We start from the raw sequence: 20057 nt of genomic DNA on the forward strand, positions 1-20057 counted from the left end.
TAATAATGTAATAATTTAATGAATAAAAGATTATAAATGAAACATTTCATTTTATCTTACCCGCAGAGATTCCATATAGGATTTATGGCAATCTATGTGTAATGTATGGCCACATGTTTGCACATATACACCTCCTTCCCAGCCAATCGATACTGATTGCAGACAAGAACTCTAAAAAGTAAAGCATAACATTTAAGATAATGCATGTGGATTCATCATTACTTTAAAATATAGGACACTAATTCATTAGGATGTTCACATTTTTTTATTGATGAGCAAGTGGCAGAGGCACTGTTAAATCTAAAAATGACTGCTGAAGTTACTAAATAATTGTATTGTATTATGAATGAAAAGAATAAAAACAAATATAAACTACAAAAAATAAAACAGTACAATACAAAGAAACATGACAAAGAAAAAGAAAAAAAGAAAAATAATAATTTAGCCTAGTAGACAATTTTAAAAGCTTATTACAATTTCTAAATACAACATATTTTTTCTTCAGTCCCATAACTCATCTCTTCAGTAAAAACTTTGTCAATTATTCTGTCAACAAATGTTCAGCAAAGCAACCACATATAAGGATTTTACTCTTTTAGCCCTGTTCAAATAAGCCAACCTTGTATTCCTTCCCTGTTTTAAGAATCTCATTTTAACCTCTTCATAATGAGTCCCAGAGCTAGTTTTTGTTTTCTTTTTTTTTAAAGCCAGAAATCTTTCAGAACGTTTAACAGATTTCTTTTGTATATCCAGTAAGTAAAGATTCTCCTTTTGTTTGTCTCTAACAAAGTTCTTCAAGAAATAACAGAGCTCTTTTTTTCCAGTAAGAAAAAATTATCCAAGTAAATTTCCTGGTTCAATTATTGTTCATCTCTTTGAAGTAGTAACTTATCCATTAGTTCCATTTGTGTGCCCATATCTTTCTCCATTTTTTTCTCATTGCCTATCACATTTAAGTTCTCTTTCAAAATAATTTCAAAATTATCCGTTGCAACTAATTCTTGTTCTGCAACTTCATTACAACATGTTCTGTACATCTTGTTAAGAAATCTGTTTATCTTATCAACTTCGTTAGACCAATATCCAAAAATTTCTGTTACAGATTACTGCTGCTTTCTTTTCTTTATCCTCTAGCTCCCTCTAGTATCAACATACAAGGTTCCCTTATCATAGCAAGATCATAAACAATTGCCATTTCCCAAGGAATTTTTTTTCTAATAATTCAAAGCTATAATTCCAAATTAGGTTGTTAATTTCCAAAATCCACATTCCAAGCATCCTTTTGCTGCATCATCATCATCATCATCATCATCATCATCATATAAATACACACACACACTTTGGCCACCTAATGAGAAGGAAGGACTCACTGGAGAAGAGCCTAATGCTGGGAAAGCTTGAGGGCAAAAGAAGAAAGGGACGACAGAGAATGAGGTGGCTGGATGGAGTCACTGAAGCAGTAGGCGTGAGCTTAAATGGACTCCAGAGGATGGTAGAGGATAGGAAGGCCTTGAGGAATGTTGTCCATGGGGTTGCGAAGGGTCGGGCACAACTTCCCAACTAACAACAACGTGTGTGTGTGTGTGTGTGTGTGTGTGTGTGTGTGTGTGTGTATACACACATACATACATACATTTCCAAAACTTTTAAGATCACATTTACACAATCTTCCTCTAAGGAGAAGGGCCTTGAGCTGACATATACAGATATATGTCTTTACTATGCTTTATTTTGCTTTTTTCTCTTTTTCTTTTTCATAGTTTGCCAGTCTGAAAGGTCTTAATCTTTCCAGTGCAATAAAAAAAAAAGAAATCCAAAAAAGTGATTAACAAACATGGCTTGGTTGAGCTTAATGTCCATAAAAGTCTGCATTATGAGAATGAGCTTGATGGAATCCAGATTCTTAGCCATTCAACTCATAAACTGATCACAAAGTAATTTGCTCATGAGTGATTGTTATTGTTATTATAATTATTAATTATAATATAATTATAATATTATTATAATAATTATATTATTATAATATAATTATATTATTATTATAATATATTATTATATATTATATTATAATTAATTAATAATATAATTATTGTTATTATAATAATTGTTATTGTTATAACAATCAAGATTGTTGACTTCTGGAGTCAACAATCTTGCCTTCCTCTAGAGAGATTCGACAACCTAGATCCATCATCCAGCCATAATTCTCCTCATAAATGCCCTCACAGGAAGCCCGGGCATGTTACAGTTATAAGAGTTGTTGTTATTACAGAAATTAGCCTAGAAAACATTATATGATGTACACTGACTAACAGCGGTTGCATTTGGAATACAACACATGTTAAAGCTTTGATTTAACATTTTTAAAACAAATTTGTAACTCATTAAAGTTATCTCTTGAAACCTTCCATAATAATTTTAATTATATGTACTATTATAATTATATGTACTGTTAAGGAAATTAGCAACAGGATTTATTTTTACTGTTCAGAGCATTTTGGCAGACAATTCAAAGGATTTCAGAGGTATACATTTTTCTGGAACCGAAATAGATTTATTTTTTCTCGCTATGATTATTTTAATAACTAATTTTCTAGAAAGCACAATCATTTGAGCCCATAAATATTAATGCGTAGATTAGTTTCAACTTTCTGAAGAAATTCCACAAGAGATTCTATTACAGAAATAATTTATGTAGTTTGATTAAGTGTTGACATACTGACTCTTAGAACAGTTTCTCCATAGTATTTCTCCAAGATAATCTGTCCTGAATCTAGCCCTTTAAATCTCTCAATGGTGTATTCACTGCTGCTGTAGTTCAGTCTACCCACCCTGCTGGTGGTGATTACTTATGTTTGTTTATATGCCCCCTTTGTTTTTACAAATAACTCAACCTAATGAACATATCCAACCTACCTTCCTCCTCCCATTTTCCCCACATCAAAAACCCAGTGAGGTGAGTTGGGCTGAGAGAAAGTGACTGGCCCATGGACACACAGCTGGCTTTCACAGCCAAAGTGGAACTTAAAGTCTTGGTCTGTTGCTTTAGACCAAATATTATAGAACTTTTCCAGGGGCTGGGTTTTGCATAATATATACAAAATATAATAGTTTGTTGTTTGTGTCTTAAGTGAGAACTCTAGATTTCTTTGTTCTATGATCCATTTATTTATATTTCTGGCTATCAATGGTATTCTGAAGACCCTTCTCCAGTGCCAGTTCAGAAATGTTTATACTTTATATTCTGCTTTTTTAAATTCCAACTTCTGCATGCATAGCTGCATCATAAGAAAGTCATTATCTACTTCAGCGGTTCTCAACCTGTGGGTCGGGACCCCGTTGGGGGTCGAATGACAATTTGCCAGGGGTCAGTTCAGAAATGTTTATACTTTATATTCTGCTTTTTTAAATTCCAACTTCTGCATGCATAGCTGCATCATAAGAAAGTCATTATCTACTTCAGCGGTTCTCAACCTGTGGGTCGGGACCCGCTAGTCGAATGACAATTTGCCAGGGGTCAGTTCAGAAATGTTTATACTTTATATTCTGCTTTTTTAAATTCCAACTTCTGCATGCATAGCTGCATCATAAGAAAGTCATTATCTACTTCAGCGGTTCTCAACCTGTGGGTCGGGACCCCGTTGGGGGTCGAATGACAATTTGCCAGGGGTCGCCGAAGACCTCGGAAATATGGGAAGTATACTTGCGAGTCGAAGAATCGCGCTCCAATGGTTGACGCCACAAGCCAGCTGCAGGCTCTTCAAATCGCTTGCCGAATTCGGCTTCAGGCGCGATGAATTAAAAAAGAGAGAAATCTTTGCTCTGATGTCTCCCTCTCAAGCCAGCTGCAATCACTCCCAATCGCTAGCCTAATCTGGCTTCAGGCGCAATAAACTTAATAGGGGAGGAGTCTCTGCTTTAATGCCTCCGTCCTCAAGGCAATCGCAAGCAGTTCAGATCGCTACCCAATACGGCTTCAGGCGCGATAAATTAAAAAAAAAAGTTTGCCACTTTTTTTCCCCTTCTGCAGTTGGGGTCCCCACATCGTGGGGAATTGTATTAAAGGGGTCGCAGCACTATAAAGGTTGAGAACCACTGATCTACATAGTTATAGTTGATTTGGATATAGCCCCCACCCCCGAACATCTTTTCCAAGGCCTTGGACTGCCCAATCAAGGCCTTGGCTGCCCAATCAAGTGCAAATCTGTTTGACAACTGATTCCTTTACTGTTGATAGTGGAGCCCCAAAAGCTGACGTTATCCACCATACTATGTCAACTTTAATGCTGTTCTAACCAGTTCCAAGGTTGTTTGTTGTATTGCTGTCATTAGTTGGGTCTTTATATTTAGTTGTACTCCTTCTTTTTCAATATATTACTTGACTTTCATTACTAGAGCTTCCTGCTCATTTGCAATTTTTTGTATTTTCAGCTATTAAAGGAGGGTTATTCAGCTATTAAAGGAGGGTTAGTGCAGATTATTTATGTTCGTTCCTCTAACTTTAAGACCACAGTTAATTTTTTCCAAACTGGCTTGCCTCAACATAGACTCAGCATATGAGCAGAACATAAGGAAGCAGACTGGGTCCAGATCAGGAAAGGAGTGTGACAAGGTTTCCTTCAACAAAATCATCTTTACAAAACTTTATAATATACACACTAGTTCTAAATACAATTCATTACAAGAAAAATAAATGGAATAGTCTTCCACTATACAGCTACAAAATCTACGTACATCTTTAAAGAACTGTTGTAAAGTTGCAAGGCGTGCTTCGTATACTGCTGCACAAGTATCATTGGGATATATTTGTTCCTTTTCGGTTGTTGGTAACTTCTTAGGCTCAGTAGTATTACGGCACTGCCCCAAAACTAGAGAAAGAGAGCGAGGGAGAAGGGGGAGAGGGAGAGGGAGGGGGGAGAGGGAGAAGGTATTTACAGCATATTATAAAATAGAATTAAAATGCATCCCATCCATGCAGGGTAAGTGACTTAAAAGAGTCACAGAACCTACTAAATAGCTGACACTGTTCAATCAAAATTTCTTGTATTGGTATTATATTATCATTGGAATTTCCCAATGGAAAATTTAGTACAAGTTGTACTCTTCAAAATAGACACTGGCATATTTTATTTAACCTAATCTTTCTGTTCTCTAATAAGTGAAAAATTGGATAATTTATCTTTGCGTATAAAGAGGTATGTTCCTTGCCTCTCATTCTCCTATTAGTTCCTTCGCAATACAGCTGCTAATATTCTCAAACAAATGCATTCTTCATCTCATTCATCTGTTGGTGCCATAATAGTTTGATTTTGAAGCCATACCTGAAGAAGCTTGTAAGAGAACAACTAATCCTGTTGGTCTCTCTTCAGTAGAAGGGCCACTTTGGCCACAAATAACACAATCATAGATCGCTTCAGAAACATGCTCTTCTGCTGTGGCAATCTCCATAGCAATATCAGCATCTGGTGATTCTAAGGAATGGAGAAATAAGACTGTAAGTAAACAAGTCTCATAATGTAATAATAAGGAAAATTAATTGTAATTTGAACCATTACAACGTGAAGTTTATTGCTTTTGCCCTGGAGGATGTCTTTCTCTGGTCAGACTTTACCAACGTAACTCACAATCTCCACGCTTTAAAAAATGTTTAACAGGCAGCACAAACCTCTTCTGCTACAAGAACAGCCTGGGAGCCTGTTGTGTATTTTAGTTCTGCAATGTTGCAAAATGTATTTATTGGGTTTTGCAACATATTAGACTTATTAAGTTCTAGCATACGGCCTGAGTGGTCAACTAGGACACTGAATTCCCAGCATGTGAATTGCTAAAATGAAAACTGAATGCTAATGTCAATGCTGAAAAATAATATTGAAATGTGGCATGGACTTCGTTTCATCTTGCTTGTTTATTTATCAGGTAACAGTCCCACTGTCTGATACAGCCTGGATAGTATGACCTTGGAGAAGATCCTCAAAAGTTCAGCTAAATAACTCTGACTCATTGTTAGTGGCTTTGGGGATCTGCTGTCCTTAGGATTTGTTCTCACAGAGTGACTAACAAATGGAATGACTAACTACAGTAAGCCTGCTTAATAAAAGCCTGGCGATGTTTGCAAGAGCCCACTGTGTGATCTTCCCAAAGGACAAAATAACAAAGTCATTTGAACAGTAGAGCTGAAGTATTGACAATGGTGGAATAGAACCTTCAAAGGTGGGTGGCTGAGGCCAGCAGGATAGAAGAGAAACTTTGTAAACTCCAACAAGAGCCATCAGTGCAATAGAGTGGATGAAAAATGAAATGAAATGAACTAACTACTGAAACCATGAACACACGGTCTCCTTGCTTTCTAGCCTGGTGCCTTAACCACTAGCCCAAACCGGTTCTCATTTTACACTATGCATTTTAAAAAAAATTAAGCCATAATACTCCTGTATTTAAATTAACACTTTGAATGCCCACCATCTTTCAAATGTTCAGCTAAACTTAAGACCAAGTGTACATTTACTTAATCAGCTGAAGAAACTCCAAGACAAAATTTTTGGAGTTCATAGCATTCATCTTAACGGTAAAATTAATTGTTGAATATGATCTATTTTGAGAAGTGCCCATTTTCAGTAATCCAAAGTTGCTCTTCTTTGGCAGCATAGCATGGATACACAATATATTACCACTGGTCTACCTGGTATTCTAATAAATAAAAAATAAATATACGGAATAGTTACTAACTGCAGTTTGGGGGATCAAGAGAACTTTCAGCAAGTGTGTGTGTGCGCGTGCGCGCCCGCTTAAGAAAAAACAAAAAACCAAGCAGCCCTGGATTAATGGAACAAACATAGACCTTTCTGATCCTCCAGACTTCCATACTTAAATGTTTCCTGCTTTCATATTCCCTAAACTTAAACACTGAAAAGAAGTTAATATTCCAAAAGGAAAAAGAGTTTAAAATGTGTAACCGGAAGCAGAGCTGCCCTTATGGAACTGCTGCATCAAGATGATTCCCAGAATCAGCATGCTAAGGATTGGTTGGCCTAACGTAGCATGTGTATTCTCAGAAGACCGGTACAAGCTATTTATGTTCTAAAACTGTGCCGTGCGGTTTCTCTCTTTCTCACCTTCAACTCTTCAAAAAGTGTTACCTCAGAAACTGAGTGTGCTGAATGATGCAGTATTAATAGGAGATTTGGAGGGGGGGGGAATTCTACCTACAGTACAGTTTAAAGGATATATTCTTCATGAATTCTCAGAGAACTAAAATCCACACATTAATTTTACTGAGGTTTTTTTTAATATATCACATGTGATCAAGTCAGACAGATTTGAAGGTCATACAATTTTATGCAAAATGATGCAATTTTCCCCTTAGAACAGCTGATCTATTAGGCATCTCTACAGACATCGTTCATGGCAGCAAAGCAAAAACTGGCCAGCCATGAATTATTATTATAAGTATATGCTGCTTTGCCTTATAGCAACTTTGAGGTAATAAAAATTCATCCATTTCTTGTCCAAAGACCTAAACCAATCACGATTAAAGAAAGAGCAAAGGAAATCGCTGTATGTTGAATAAGGCTCCTGATCCAGTTTTATTCACTTTGACCAGATATAGTTTTTGAAGTTATAGGCAAATTTTTTCCTGCTCTACCCATACAGACCTTCTGCAGAGAAAATACTTTATATATATATATATAGCTCATGATAATGACAGGTGATTTGCAGTTACTATAGCATTTACAAAACACAATATCAGGAAATCTAGAAAAAGACAGGTCTAGTTCCTTTCAATGTCAATTTCACTCTCCTAACCACTTCTGTTTCTCATTAGCTAAAGAAAACTTCAAAATCAATTTATTAATTTGATTTAAAAATTAAATTAAATTAGTTAAAATATAAGTGTTTACTTATTTGCTTACTAACTTTTAAATGATTCATTTAAAATAATTAAAGGGAAATATAATTCAAGGAAAACCTTTAATTTCAAATAATTTGAAATAAAACAACAATCTTGACTTACGACCACAACAGAGCCGAAAATTTATGTTGCTAAGACAGTTGTTAAATCAATTTTGCCCCATTTTATGACTTTTCTTACAACACTTGTTAAGTGAATAACTGCAGCTGTTAAATTAGTAATATGATTACTAAATAAATCTGGCTTCCCCATTGACTTTGTTTGTCAGAAGATCTCAAAAGATGATCACATGACCCCAAGATATTTCAGCTGTCATAAATATGAGTCAGCTGCCAAGCATTTGAATTTTGAACACGTGACGAGGGGGGTGTTGCAATAGTTTTAAGTGTGAAAAATATCATGTCACTTTTTTCAGTGCCATTGTAATTTTGAATGGTCACTAAATGAATTGTTGTAAGTTGAGGACTACCTGTATGCCCTTTAAGACAATTCTCAGGATGATTGAAAAATATTGATTCAGACACTCTAGATTATCATTAGGACATTGTATATTGTAATTTGTTCAAACACAGGAAATTGGGAGACATTTAAGTAGAAGAAATCTTATGCTTCAAGAGTCTCGAGGATACAGTTACACTAAGTGTCCAAAACAGGTGACACATTTCTCTCCAAATTCTCCTATAGCCTGGAGTAAGAAAGAAGGGATTCAATTTTATAACCGAGAGCTTCAGTTTCTAATAAACATATTCCCTTTTCTAAAAAGACCATACAGCTGCCTTTGAAAACCACTGGTATAGAATGCATGTGATCAGGTACACAGGTTACCAGTATGTTTTGGAGTTAAATTCAAGGTGTTGTTAGTGAGTGTAAAACCATTCCTGGCATGGGACTGGGTTACTTCCAGGACTATATTTCCCAAGTTGTATCTACCCATACTGTAATATCCAACAGAAGACCTATCTGCTAGGGAGTGTAATCTGGTAAATCAATGGAGGAAAACCTTTTCTATTGGGGCACCTGCCTTCTGAGCAGCATTCCTCTGGATATTAGATTTGCCCTGACCCTACGCCTTTTCTATAAGGCCTTAAAAACCTAGTTTTGTTTCTACACTTGGGATTCAGCTTGCACGGCTAAGCCCATATCTTCGTTAAGTTGATGGTGATGATTGCTTTTATTTTGGCTCCTAAATTTCTCACTTAACAACACACATTTTGGTCATAAGTTAAAGACTACCTGTACATATTTAAAACTAACAACTTCAGTTACCTGGGCACGCACAGTACCTGGGCACGCACAGTAGCCATGAAAGACTCAGAAAAATACTGGCAGAATTAGAGAGATGTCACCTCAGTGGTGACTCATTATCACACATCCTGCCACTTATCTAATTCAAAAATATATTTACCTGAGTCCATGCAAATATCATGCAAATCTCAGGAAAGGTGTGGTACCTTTAAGGAATAGCTGAGCAGTAATGAATGTGCCCATGCTAAATCTGAAGTATCCATGTCTACTTCAGATGCAAATATTACAACAAATATAAAGACCTATTTCTTTTTTCAATGTATGAAAACAAAACTACTGGAACAGCTTATATTTACAGCAGAGATTCATTTTCACTATTTGTAGGGAACCTCATTTTGAATGTAAACAATTATTTCCATAGTTACTCTTACCTATATGTTCTAAAATGGAATCTAAAGAGAAGATACTATTTTGTTCCGTTCAGTATAAAAGATGTTCTATTCTTCCCCATTTGCCCTTTAACTTCATTTCCCAATATCAAGAACAATGAACAATGAATAATGCAAACAGAATACAAATCTTACCAACATCCATAGCAGTTTCCATAAAACTTTTCTGCCTTGATGCAAATTCAGCCAAAAGCTTCTGTTGTCGTTCCCTGGCCTTTTGCCGTCTAATGAAATAAACAGAAGGGGGGGTAATTATAAAGTAACTGTTAACATTTATTTATAAGGTCTATTTATAAATTGATACGGGAAGAAATTCTTATTTTTCCCCTTCAAATCTGAAAGGTCATTTTTCCCTGAAGTCATTTCAGTGTCTCAACTTTTCTTTTAGTGCTTTCTCTTCTAGCCTGCTAGGACAAGAAGCAGTCAAGGACAGAAGCAGAAAATGGGGGATTCTTTATCATTACAAGAAAAGTTCCCTGGTTTCAGTTAAGAAATAACTCTTATTAAATGTGCACTACTTCTGAGGAATCCAGAAAACAACAAATGCTCTTAGCTCCAAATAATAGACTAGCTCAAGGACTAACAGATCAAAAGACATCAATACATGATATTTTGATTAGCAAGCTATTTGTGTACATGCTGAATGACATACAATTAGACAAATACATAAGTGGATTGAAATTGCATTCAAGGGCGGTAATCAATGGTATCTTATCAAACTGGAGTGAGACATCAAGTAGAATGCCACAAGACCTGGTCATGAGATCTATGTTCCTCAACGTTTTTACCACTGGGTGAAAAAGTAAATGACATGATTATAAAAACTGCAGAAAGCATAAAATTTGGCGGGATGGCTGATACCCTAGAATCCTAGGATATATATTTTTGAAAGGGCCTACACCACCAGCCAGAGCTTAAAACAATTGAAGGAAGTGATTCAAAACAGGAAAATGTGGAGAGTTGGTCCATTGAAACAATAAGAATCAGACACAATTAAAGGGATATCATCTTCATCCTCACCATCCTCCTCCTCCTGTTATCAGATTCTGTTCTGACCTAGACTTCCCCAGAAGCATGAAGCTGAGTCCTCGTCCCAATAAACCCCTTTTATTTAATTTACAGTGAATTCCTCTCCAGCAAAGTCTTTCCTCTCCCACAAACTATCTTGATAGTTTCAAGATAGTTCACAATTACTGACCTTTATCAGGCTTGGAGAATGGCCAAATATCTTTCAGATGCAGCAATACTTGGCTAGAATGCATTAATGAACTAATTGTCTCCTGCAGACTCCATTCTCCTGTCGCTCCTCTTTTATTCCCTCTGGGAGGGGCCATTCATCGTCCACCTGTGGCTTTACTCCCAAGTCGACTGTTGTTCTTTAGCTGTTCCCTTCGTCTGGCAACTCTGCACATCGGCACACTGGGAACAGGCTCCAGCTGTTTGTCTGCCTCACTGATGTCTGACTCCAAAGGCAGCTGATAACTGGCATACGGGCCTGGCCCCCTCTCTGCCTCCGACACAGAGCCCTCAACAGAGGCCTTCCCCAGACTCCAGGACTGGCCCATGTTCCTCCCCAACCTCCTCATTGTCCGAATCTGCAGCCAGATCCACTAGCCGCTGGCAGGCCGCAACAGATTCAACATCTTGATCAGTGCAAGAATCCCTAAATTATTCTGAAAAGGAGGCCACCCAGCCTCCATTTGAAAAGTTCCTGTGGTGGCACATCTGTGTGTTTACCATTCAAGCAGTTACATTAACAGCTATTACCATCAATAAATTTTTCCTACTACTCAGCCTGTATCTTCTTTCTTCTATTTTCTTTTCACTTCAATCTGTTGATCCTTCTTTCAATTCCAACAAGAATAAACGCACTCCCTCTTGTTTATATTACTTTAAACCCTTATAGATCACTATTGTATTTCCACTTAGTCTTCTCTTTTGTAAGTTACCTCTCTCTTCTAACTCCTTAAACCAAAACAGGTTTTGGTTTCTTGCCCACTTGTTACCCTGCTAGCTCTCTTCTGATCCTGCTCCAGCCTTTCCATATTTATTTAATGTGCAGACCCCAGAATCAGGTAAAATATTCTAAATGTAATCTAACCAGCAAAAATACTGTTTAGAAAAATTGGAAATAATACCGCCTGTGAAATGGACATGATGCTTTTGTTAATACAGAATTGCACTGGACTCTTTTTGCTCATATTACTCCTAGATTTTTCTCACACATTATTGTGAAGCCAGGTTTCAGAGGTAAAGCTAAGCATTACCTTACTGCAATACTTAAGTTGACTATGGTCATTTTAAATGCTGACTTTGCTCTCTAGGATTTTAGCCAATAGACCTAGTACCATTTGCAAGTTTCTGTTCCATCTCTAGATGATTTTAAAAATATCAAATACTTCTGGGCTAAGGATGGAAAACTGAGGATTCTACCTGATACTTTCCTCATGCCAATCATGTATGAGTATCCTTTGGGTGCAATTGTTCAATTGGCTGCATACTATCAAAGTACATCCAGGCCAGAGTTAAGTTATTTTGTTTGAAATGATATCAGAAATTTTCCCAAACCTTTACTAATTTTACTGTTAGGTCCGCATAAAAATATTAGATTCTGAGCGCATAATTTAGAGAACTATCAAGAGAACTTGAGAAAAATTGAATGAGAATGATAAAGAAAGATAATGATCTATGAGACTGAAGGACTGTTAGCAGTGCAAGGTAGCCCAGACAAAAAGCACAACTAGGTGCGTTAGCACTGTCTTTATTAACATTAACACAATCTTGCAAGATTGGAAGTATTTGTTTCTTCCTTTCCTTTTACTCTCTGGGCAACTACAGAGGGTCCTTTCAGAAACGCTTCCCATGCTCTCCCTCCTTCTATGGGCTGAAATACCTTTTACATGCTGGTAATCTGCTGCAGCTCTCTCCCTCCTATCTCCCAAGGTCATTCCCACATACCATTACAAGGACCAGGGGGGGAAAGAAGAATGAGGTAGCTATGATAGCACTCTGAAAGATTTGAAAGATCTGAAGTTGTCCCATCCTAAAGGATACAATATAGTGGCCTCTCCTCCTCTGGATGTGTTAAATAGAGACTGGATGGGGATCTATTGTGACTGTTTAATTTTGGATTCTTGCACTGAGAGGGATAAGTTTAATGATCTAAAATGCCCCTTCCAACTAAGTAAGTGCATGTTATATAATTCAAAACAAGATAGAATACGATAAAACATTGAATAAACAAACAAACTCGCATTAAAACTCCTCTGCCTTCAATTTTCCTAACAAATATACGCTCACTTGCAAATAAGATGGATGAAATACTCCTCTTAAACAAATACTATTCTGATTTTCGCAATTCAGCAGTCCTATGCTTCTCTGAAACCTGGTTAAATGAATCAATTGAAAATAGCAGCCTGAACATTCCAGGATTTCAAATTGAACGATCAGACAGGATTCCAGAAACATCTGGTAAAAAGAAAGGAGGAGGCTTATGCCTATATATTAATTCAACCTGGTGTCAAGATTTTAACATAATTTACAAATTCTGTGACAACAATTTAGAGACTCTAATTATCAACTGCAAACCTTACTATTCGCCTCGTGAATTTTCCTCATTTCTTCTAATTGCTGTTTATGTCCCACCACAAGCCTGTGTAAACGAGGCATTACGAACTCTAGCTGACCAAATCATGGAGGCTGAAGCCAAACACCCTGATTCACTGGCCATTGTTTTGGGAGATCTAAACAAGGCAAACTTAAGGAAAGAACTACCAAAATACTTTCAGCATGTCAATTGTCCCACCAGAGGCAAGAATACTCTAGACCACTGCTACACAACACTAAAAGATGCTTATCGGTCTTTGCCACGTGCAGCTGTAGGACACTCTGATCATTGCATGATTCACCTTGTACCTGCTTACAGGCAAAGACTTAAAGCCATAAAACCAATAATTAAATCAGTGAAAACCTGGACGGAGGAATCAGAATTAAAGCTACAGGCATGTTTTGACTGCACTGATTGGAATATTTTTAAAGATACCTCTGCAGACCTGGATGAACTCACAGATACCGTAACATCATATGTCAGCTTCTGTGAAGACCTATGTGTACCTATAAGGAACTTGCAAATACACAAACCTTGGTTTACACCTAAACTTAAGCAGCTACGGCATTCCAAAGAGGAAGCCTACAGAAAAGGTGATAAAATGCTGTACAATCAGGCCAGAAATGCACTAACAAGGGAGATAAGAGCAGCAAAAAGAAGCTACTTTGAAAAGCTAAAGAATCAGTTTTCAGCAAATGAACCAGCAAACATGTGGAAAACTCTTAAAAATATCACCGGCTATGGCAAACCTCCTTCCCAGGCTGAAGGTAATCAACAACTGACAGATGACCTGAATGAGTTTTACTGCAGGTTTGAAAGGAAACTACAGCCACCTATCTCCACAACCCCCATCTCAGACACACCAACAACAGCCAAGCCTCCTACAACTGACCCCATTTCATTGGGTTCACAACCCCTAGTGATCACAGAAAAGGAAGTGCAGGACCTATTTCACAGACAAAAGCCAGGAAAAGCTCCAGGCCCAGACAAGATAACTCCTTCTTGCTTAAAAGTCTGTGCTGACCAATTGGCCCTCATCTTCACCCATATTTTCAATAAATCACTAGAGATGTGTTATGTTCCTTCTTGCTTCAAACGCCTACCATCATCCCAGTGCCAAGAAGCCCACCATCAAGGAACTGAATGACTACAGACCAGTTGCTTTAACATCTGTAGTCATGAAAACCTTTGAAAGGCTAGTGCTTTCCTACCTGAAAACCATCACGGATCCGTTGTTAGACCCTTGCAATTTGCATACCGAGCAAATAGATCAACAGATGATGCTGTTAATATGGCTCTGCACTACATCCTACAACATCTTGAGTCTCCAAAGACCTATGCAAGGGTCCTTTTTGTAGACTTTAGTTCAGCATTCAATACCATCATTCCAGACATTCTTCTAACTAAGCTAAACCAGCTACAGGTACCGGAACAGGCTTGTAAGTGGATCACAAGCTTCCTAACAAACAGGAAGCAGCAGGTGAAGCTAAGCAAGATCACATCAAATACCTGTACAATTAGCACAGGGGCCCCCCAAGGCTGTGTGCTCTCCCCACTTCTCTTCTCTGTATACCAATGACTGCATCTCCAATGATCCATTTGTTAAGCTACTGAAGTTCGCAGATGACACAACAGTGATTGGTCTCATTCGAGACAATGACGAATCCGCATATAGACGAGAGGTCGAACGACTAGCCTTGTGGTGCAACCAAAACAATCTGGAACTGAACACACTCAAAACCGTAGAAATGGTGGTAGACTTTAGGAGAACCCTTCCATACTTCCACCTCTCACAATACTTGACAACACAGTATCAACAGTAGAAACCTTCAAATTTCTGGGTTCTATCATATTGCAAGATCTCAAATGGACAGCTAACATCAAAACATCATTAAAAAAGGACAACAAAGAATGTTCTTTCTGCGCCAACTCAGTAAGCTCAAACTGCCCAAGGAGCTGCTGATCCAATTCTACAGAGGAATTATTGAGTCTGTCATTTGCACCTCTATAACTGTCTGGTTCAGTTCTGCAACCCAACAAGAAAAACACAGACTTCAGAGGATAATTAGAACTGCAGAAAAAATAATTGCTACCAACCTGCCTTCCATTGAGGACCTGTATACTGCACGAATCAAGAAGAGGGCCGTGAAAATATTTGCAGATCCCTCGCATCCTGGACATAAACTGTTTCAACTCCTACCCTCAAAACGACGCTATAGAGCACTGCACACCAGAACAACTAGACACAAGAACAGTTTTTTCCCGAAGGCCATCACTCTGCTAAACAAATAATTCCCTCAACACTGTCAGACTATTTACTGAATCTGCACTACTATTAATCGTTTCATAGTTCCCATCACCAATCTCTTTCCACTTATGACTGTATGACTATAACTTGTTGCTGGCAATCCTTATGATTTATATTGATATATTGATCATCAATTGTGTTGTAAATGTTGTACCTTGATGAACGTATCTTTTCTTTTATGTACACTGAGAGCATATGCACCAAGACAAATTCCTTGTGTGTCCAATCATACTTGGCCAATAAAAATTCTATTCTATTCTATTCTATTCTATTCAAACAGTGCCCACAAATACAGAATAGTGCTGTTGTGAGGTATTAAACAGGAAGGGGGCTAAACGTGTTTTCAGCACATAAGTAAATTTTAATCACTCAAAGGAAACTTACCGTATATACTCGAATATAAGCCGATCCGAGTATAAGCCGAGGTCCCCAATTTTACCCCAAAAACTGGAGTAAACTGGGGACTCGAGTATAAGCCGAGGGTGGGAAATGAGGCACCTACCGGTTGGGGAAACCCTCCCTCCCTCAGCTGAGAAGGCTGGCGGCTCCCCCGCCCCGCCCTCTCACTGCACCGGCAGGGCTTCCCCGCGCCGTCCGGTAAAATGTGAAAAAAAGAAAAAAAAAAAACCTCGAGTATAAGCCGTATATACTCAAGTATAAGCCGAGGGGCTTAAAAAAAAACAACTCGAGTATAAGCCGTATAGACCCGAGTATAAGCCGAGGGGACGTTTTTCAGCACAAAAAACGTGCTGAAAAACTCGGCTTATACTCGAGTATATACGGTATATCAAGACTATGAGGCAACTCATGTTTTCCCAAGATATCTCTCTCCGCTGTGCCTTTGTTAAACTGGCTAACTGTAAATAGAGACCCTTAATAAGGAGACAGAAACAAACTGACAGAATCAGTACAAGTCAGTAATTTTCCGCAATGCCCCAAGGGGTCCACGCAGAAAGACTGAAAGTATTACAAAGCAACCCAGCAAAATTCTTTGCTGTGCCTTAGTTCCTATAGCAACAAATTCTGCGGGCGATGCCAAGTTTGCCTAAGATGAATAAGCTAGAAAATAGGTCATCCAGCTTCTTTTCCCCCCAGTTTTTCTTCTAGCGTCAACAGCAATAGCTGAGCTTCTCAACTCCCCAGCTGATAGATGGCAGTTGTGGGCAGCATTGACAGAGAGAATTTTATTGTGATTCATGTTCAATGAAACAAAGCAAGTCATGCTAGATATTTATATCTGTGAAATGATTTTACATACTGCAAAAGATTTAGCACACAACGTTACCACAACCTGTTTTCTATTCACATAGGTCTTCTAAGAACGTCTAGACAACTTTCTCTGTGTCCTGGAAACTCAATTTTTCATGGAAAAATTTCCAATTCATGCAAATGTGTCTATACTGAAATAGTATGATGTTTACCTTTCAGGTATTTACCAAAATAAAATACATGGCAATTGCACATTATTCTACCACACTACTGTTTTTAGTATTCTCGTTAAAATCTTTTTTCTCCTCATATGAAAACTTTTGGTTACTTTGAATGCAATGTTCAAATCACAGACAGTAAGCTAGATGTATTTTTGCCCATCAAGTAATATTGACTCTGAACTTTTCAAGTTATGAATCTTGGGACAAATATGGTTACTTAAAACATGCCCATCTGCATTTGAAATTTTTCCAATTCAAATATTTCAGAAAAACTCACATCTCTTTCAACCCTCCTGGGAACATAGCTAGCAGAGGGACATAATTTTATGGTAAATATACATCTCCGTAATGGAAGCAACACAGCAACATGACTGTTTATGCCTGACTTTTCCTTGAATCCTCTGTCAAAAAGATCCAATAGGATTATATTTAAGAGTTCTGGTATAAAGACTCTTCTCCAATTCATCCCTTATTTGTTGTTTATTATCACTTTAATTTTTATATATCTGGGGGTGGGGATGTCACAACATCTTTTACTAACAAATCTTTTTACATCTGTTAGTTTGCTCCAGGAAACTAGTTTTCATGTACTGCATCCTTTTCTACTTACTGCATTACATTGCAAACATAGCATGACACTACTAAAATACTTTTTACAAATTTAGACTGCATTCTTTATAAAATGTTGACGTGCATCTTACATATGCACTCATTTTTACTTGGGATTTAGATTGCGCTCTTTATAAAGAGTTGTGCATCCTATATATGCCCTCATTTTTACTTGGAATATTTTCAGAGTTGCAGATGCTTGTTACATTCCTGCCGTAGGGAAGAATTTTCAATTGCTATGCTAGATCTTTGTGCCATGTTTGTAAAATGTTCTAATTGTCCCCACTCCAAATACCATTTATGTAAAAAAAAAAAGTATGCGTAAGTGTTTGAAGGCCTAACATACTCAACAGATCGACAACAACAACAAAATTCCTCTGCTCTTCTCTGTAGCATTTCTGTTTTTTTTTAATTTTGGAGAATATTCTGTTGTAATGACAAATTAAAAACAATTACGTTACAACAGAAAATTCTTCATATGGCTGCTAATAAGAACACAGCAACAAATGATACATTTGAAAGCTGCTAAACAAAGAATTGAGATTGATTGATTGATTGATTGATCAGTTTCATAGCTCCAGTGAGCTATGAAACTGATCAATCAATCAATATCAATTCAGTATATTCTGGAAAGCTTAGAGCACATTAACATTATAAAAGCTACAACAGAAACACATCCAACTGATGAAAAACAACAGTAATAATAATTCTCTAAGATGGATACTAATAAAATTATTTAGAGTTGAGGGCTCATTGAAATTAAGCTGTCTAAAAATTACAAGGGAATAAGCTTTACAGACTTTTAGGCCTCCCACAAAGACCTCTTGCCTCAGCCATATGACCTCACTTCAGAGAAAGGGAAAACTCTTTAACAGATCTTTAGATGTTCTCACTGGATATGCATATTCAATTCTCTTCTACACTTTCTAAAGACAGGTAAACAAATAACTAATCAGTAACTATTCCTTTGAGAGCCAGATTTGTACAGTGGTTAAAGGCATTGGATAGAAACTGGGAAATTCCAAGTTCTAGTCCTAGCTTCAGAAAAAAACTAGCTGGGTGACTTTGGGCCAGGACCTTTCTCTCAGCTATATGAAGAAGGCAAACCACCTCTGAAAAACCATGCCAAGAAAACTACAGGACTTTGTCTATGCAGTCACGGGAAGCCAAGACTGACTCAAAGGCACAAACATACACAAAAACTATTCCTTAAAACATCAATCTTGTATTTTAAATTTACCTAGATTTAATAAAGACCTTTTGGGAGACTGTATTTTAGACTTACTTTGGCAGCAACGCATGTTTTGATATGAATCTATACATATTAAGGGTCTAGAGGTCTTCTTTGCCTTAACTTTAATTCAGCTTCCATTACTAAGCAACCTAACACGCCACTTAACCACGGAGATTCTAGCACTTCTCGCTGTTGTCGTTAAGCAAATCTGCCATGTCACGTGGTCGCCCTGTGTAACTTCCTGCCGGCTTTGTAAGAAGCTAGCAAAGACAGTCGCAAATGGCAATCACGTGACCATGGGGATGAGTATATCCTAATTATGGTAATTGATTGTAAGTACCATTTGTTTAGCTCCATTATAAATTCAAACAGTTGCTGAACAACTGATCATTAAGTGAAAGCCACCTGTATATTTTTTCCAAGTCCAATTCACACATGACATTTCTCGGTCAGTTGAAAAATCGCCAAAATGGCTTTAGTAAGACACCATTCCTTGTGTAGTCATAATTTGTTACCATAATATGTTCATATACACAGGCAACCATCTTAAAAAGCTCTTGTACTTTGCCTATTTTAACCAGATGTATCTGTGTCTGATTCATCGGATTCCTCACTGCACCCTGAGCATTCACATCCATCATGTATCTATTTCTGCTCCGGTTTGGTAGACATTTAGCTCTACAAGTCTTGACAGCCCAGAGCCAGTCTCCGCTGATGTTCACATGCCTTTCTATATCCTTGCATTTTACTAGATGCCCATGTAGTTAGCAATCAGAACAGACGTAGGATTTAATTTTAACTGAAATATTATGTAGAGGAGAATGTCAGGGTTCCAATGAACACCCCCAACAAAATAAAGCTCTGAGGCTTGAGGTTCCTCAAAGTTCCAATTTATTAGAGATGTCATGTTGGCACATCCGGGAAAAAACGAATCTGAAAGCTTCCAGGTTTTCCACACCCAGCTGACAGTTCACAGCCCTGCCCCACATCCACAAGTTCATCACATTGTCCAATCAACTCTTCACACTCAACAGGATACAATCTTCAGGCAGTCTCCATCAGATGCAGGCAAAAGTCCTTGAATACGGAATGTTGTTATGACTAACTTTCTACCGCTCCAACAACAACCCCTTCCCAACTTCCCCAACTAAAATATGTGGCAGTTAAGAAGCAAAAAAGAAAATTGTCTTCCAAAACTGACAGTGAATTTCTTGTCTTTTTTTTTACTTTAGCTTCATTCAAAACCACAAAACTGCCAGACCCAAA

At 37.5% G+C, this 20057-nt stretch overlaps 1 protein-coding gene across 4 annotated transcripts in view; it reads right to left on the minus strand.

The window, feature by feature from the left end:
* The window catches only part of UBR3 (ubiquitin protein ligase E3 component n-recognin 3), a 110237-nt gene that overhangs the window by 42682 nt on the left and 47498 nt on the right, over positions 1-20057 (minus strand). For all 4 annotated transcript variants that reach the window (XM_058190898.1, XM_058190915.1, XM_058190907.1 and 1 more), the window contains 4 exons: positions 9739-9827; positions 5322-5471; positions 4735-4868; positions 61-171 (listed from right to left, as the gene is read on the minus strand). In XM_058190898.1, the coding sequence (XP_058046881.1) occupies positions 61-171; positions 4735-4868; positions 5322-5471; positions 9739-9827 (484 nt within the window). The remainder of the gene's footprint in view (positions 1-60; positions 172-4734; positions 4869-5321; positions 5472-9738; positions 9828-20057) is intronic.

This window comes from Ahaetulla prasina, chromosome 1 (assembly GCF_028640845.1).
Source record: "Ahaetulla prasina isolate Xishuangbanna chromosome 1, ASM2864084v1, whole genome shotgun sequence".
Classification (NCBI taxonomy): domain Eukaryota; kingdom Metazoa; phylum Chordata; class Lepidosauria; order Squamata; family Colubridae; genus Ahaetulla; species Ahaetulla prasina.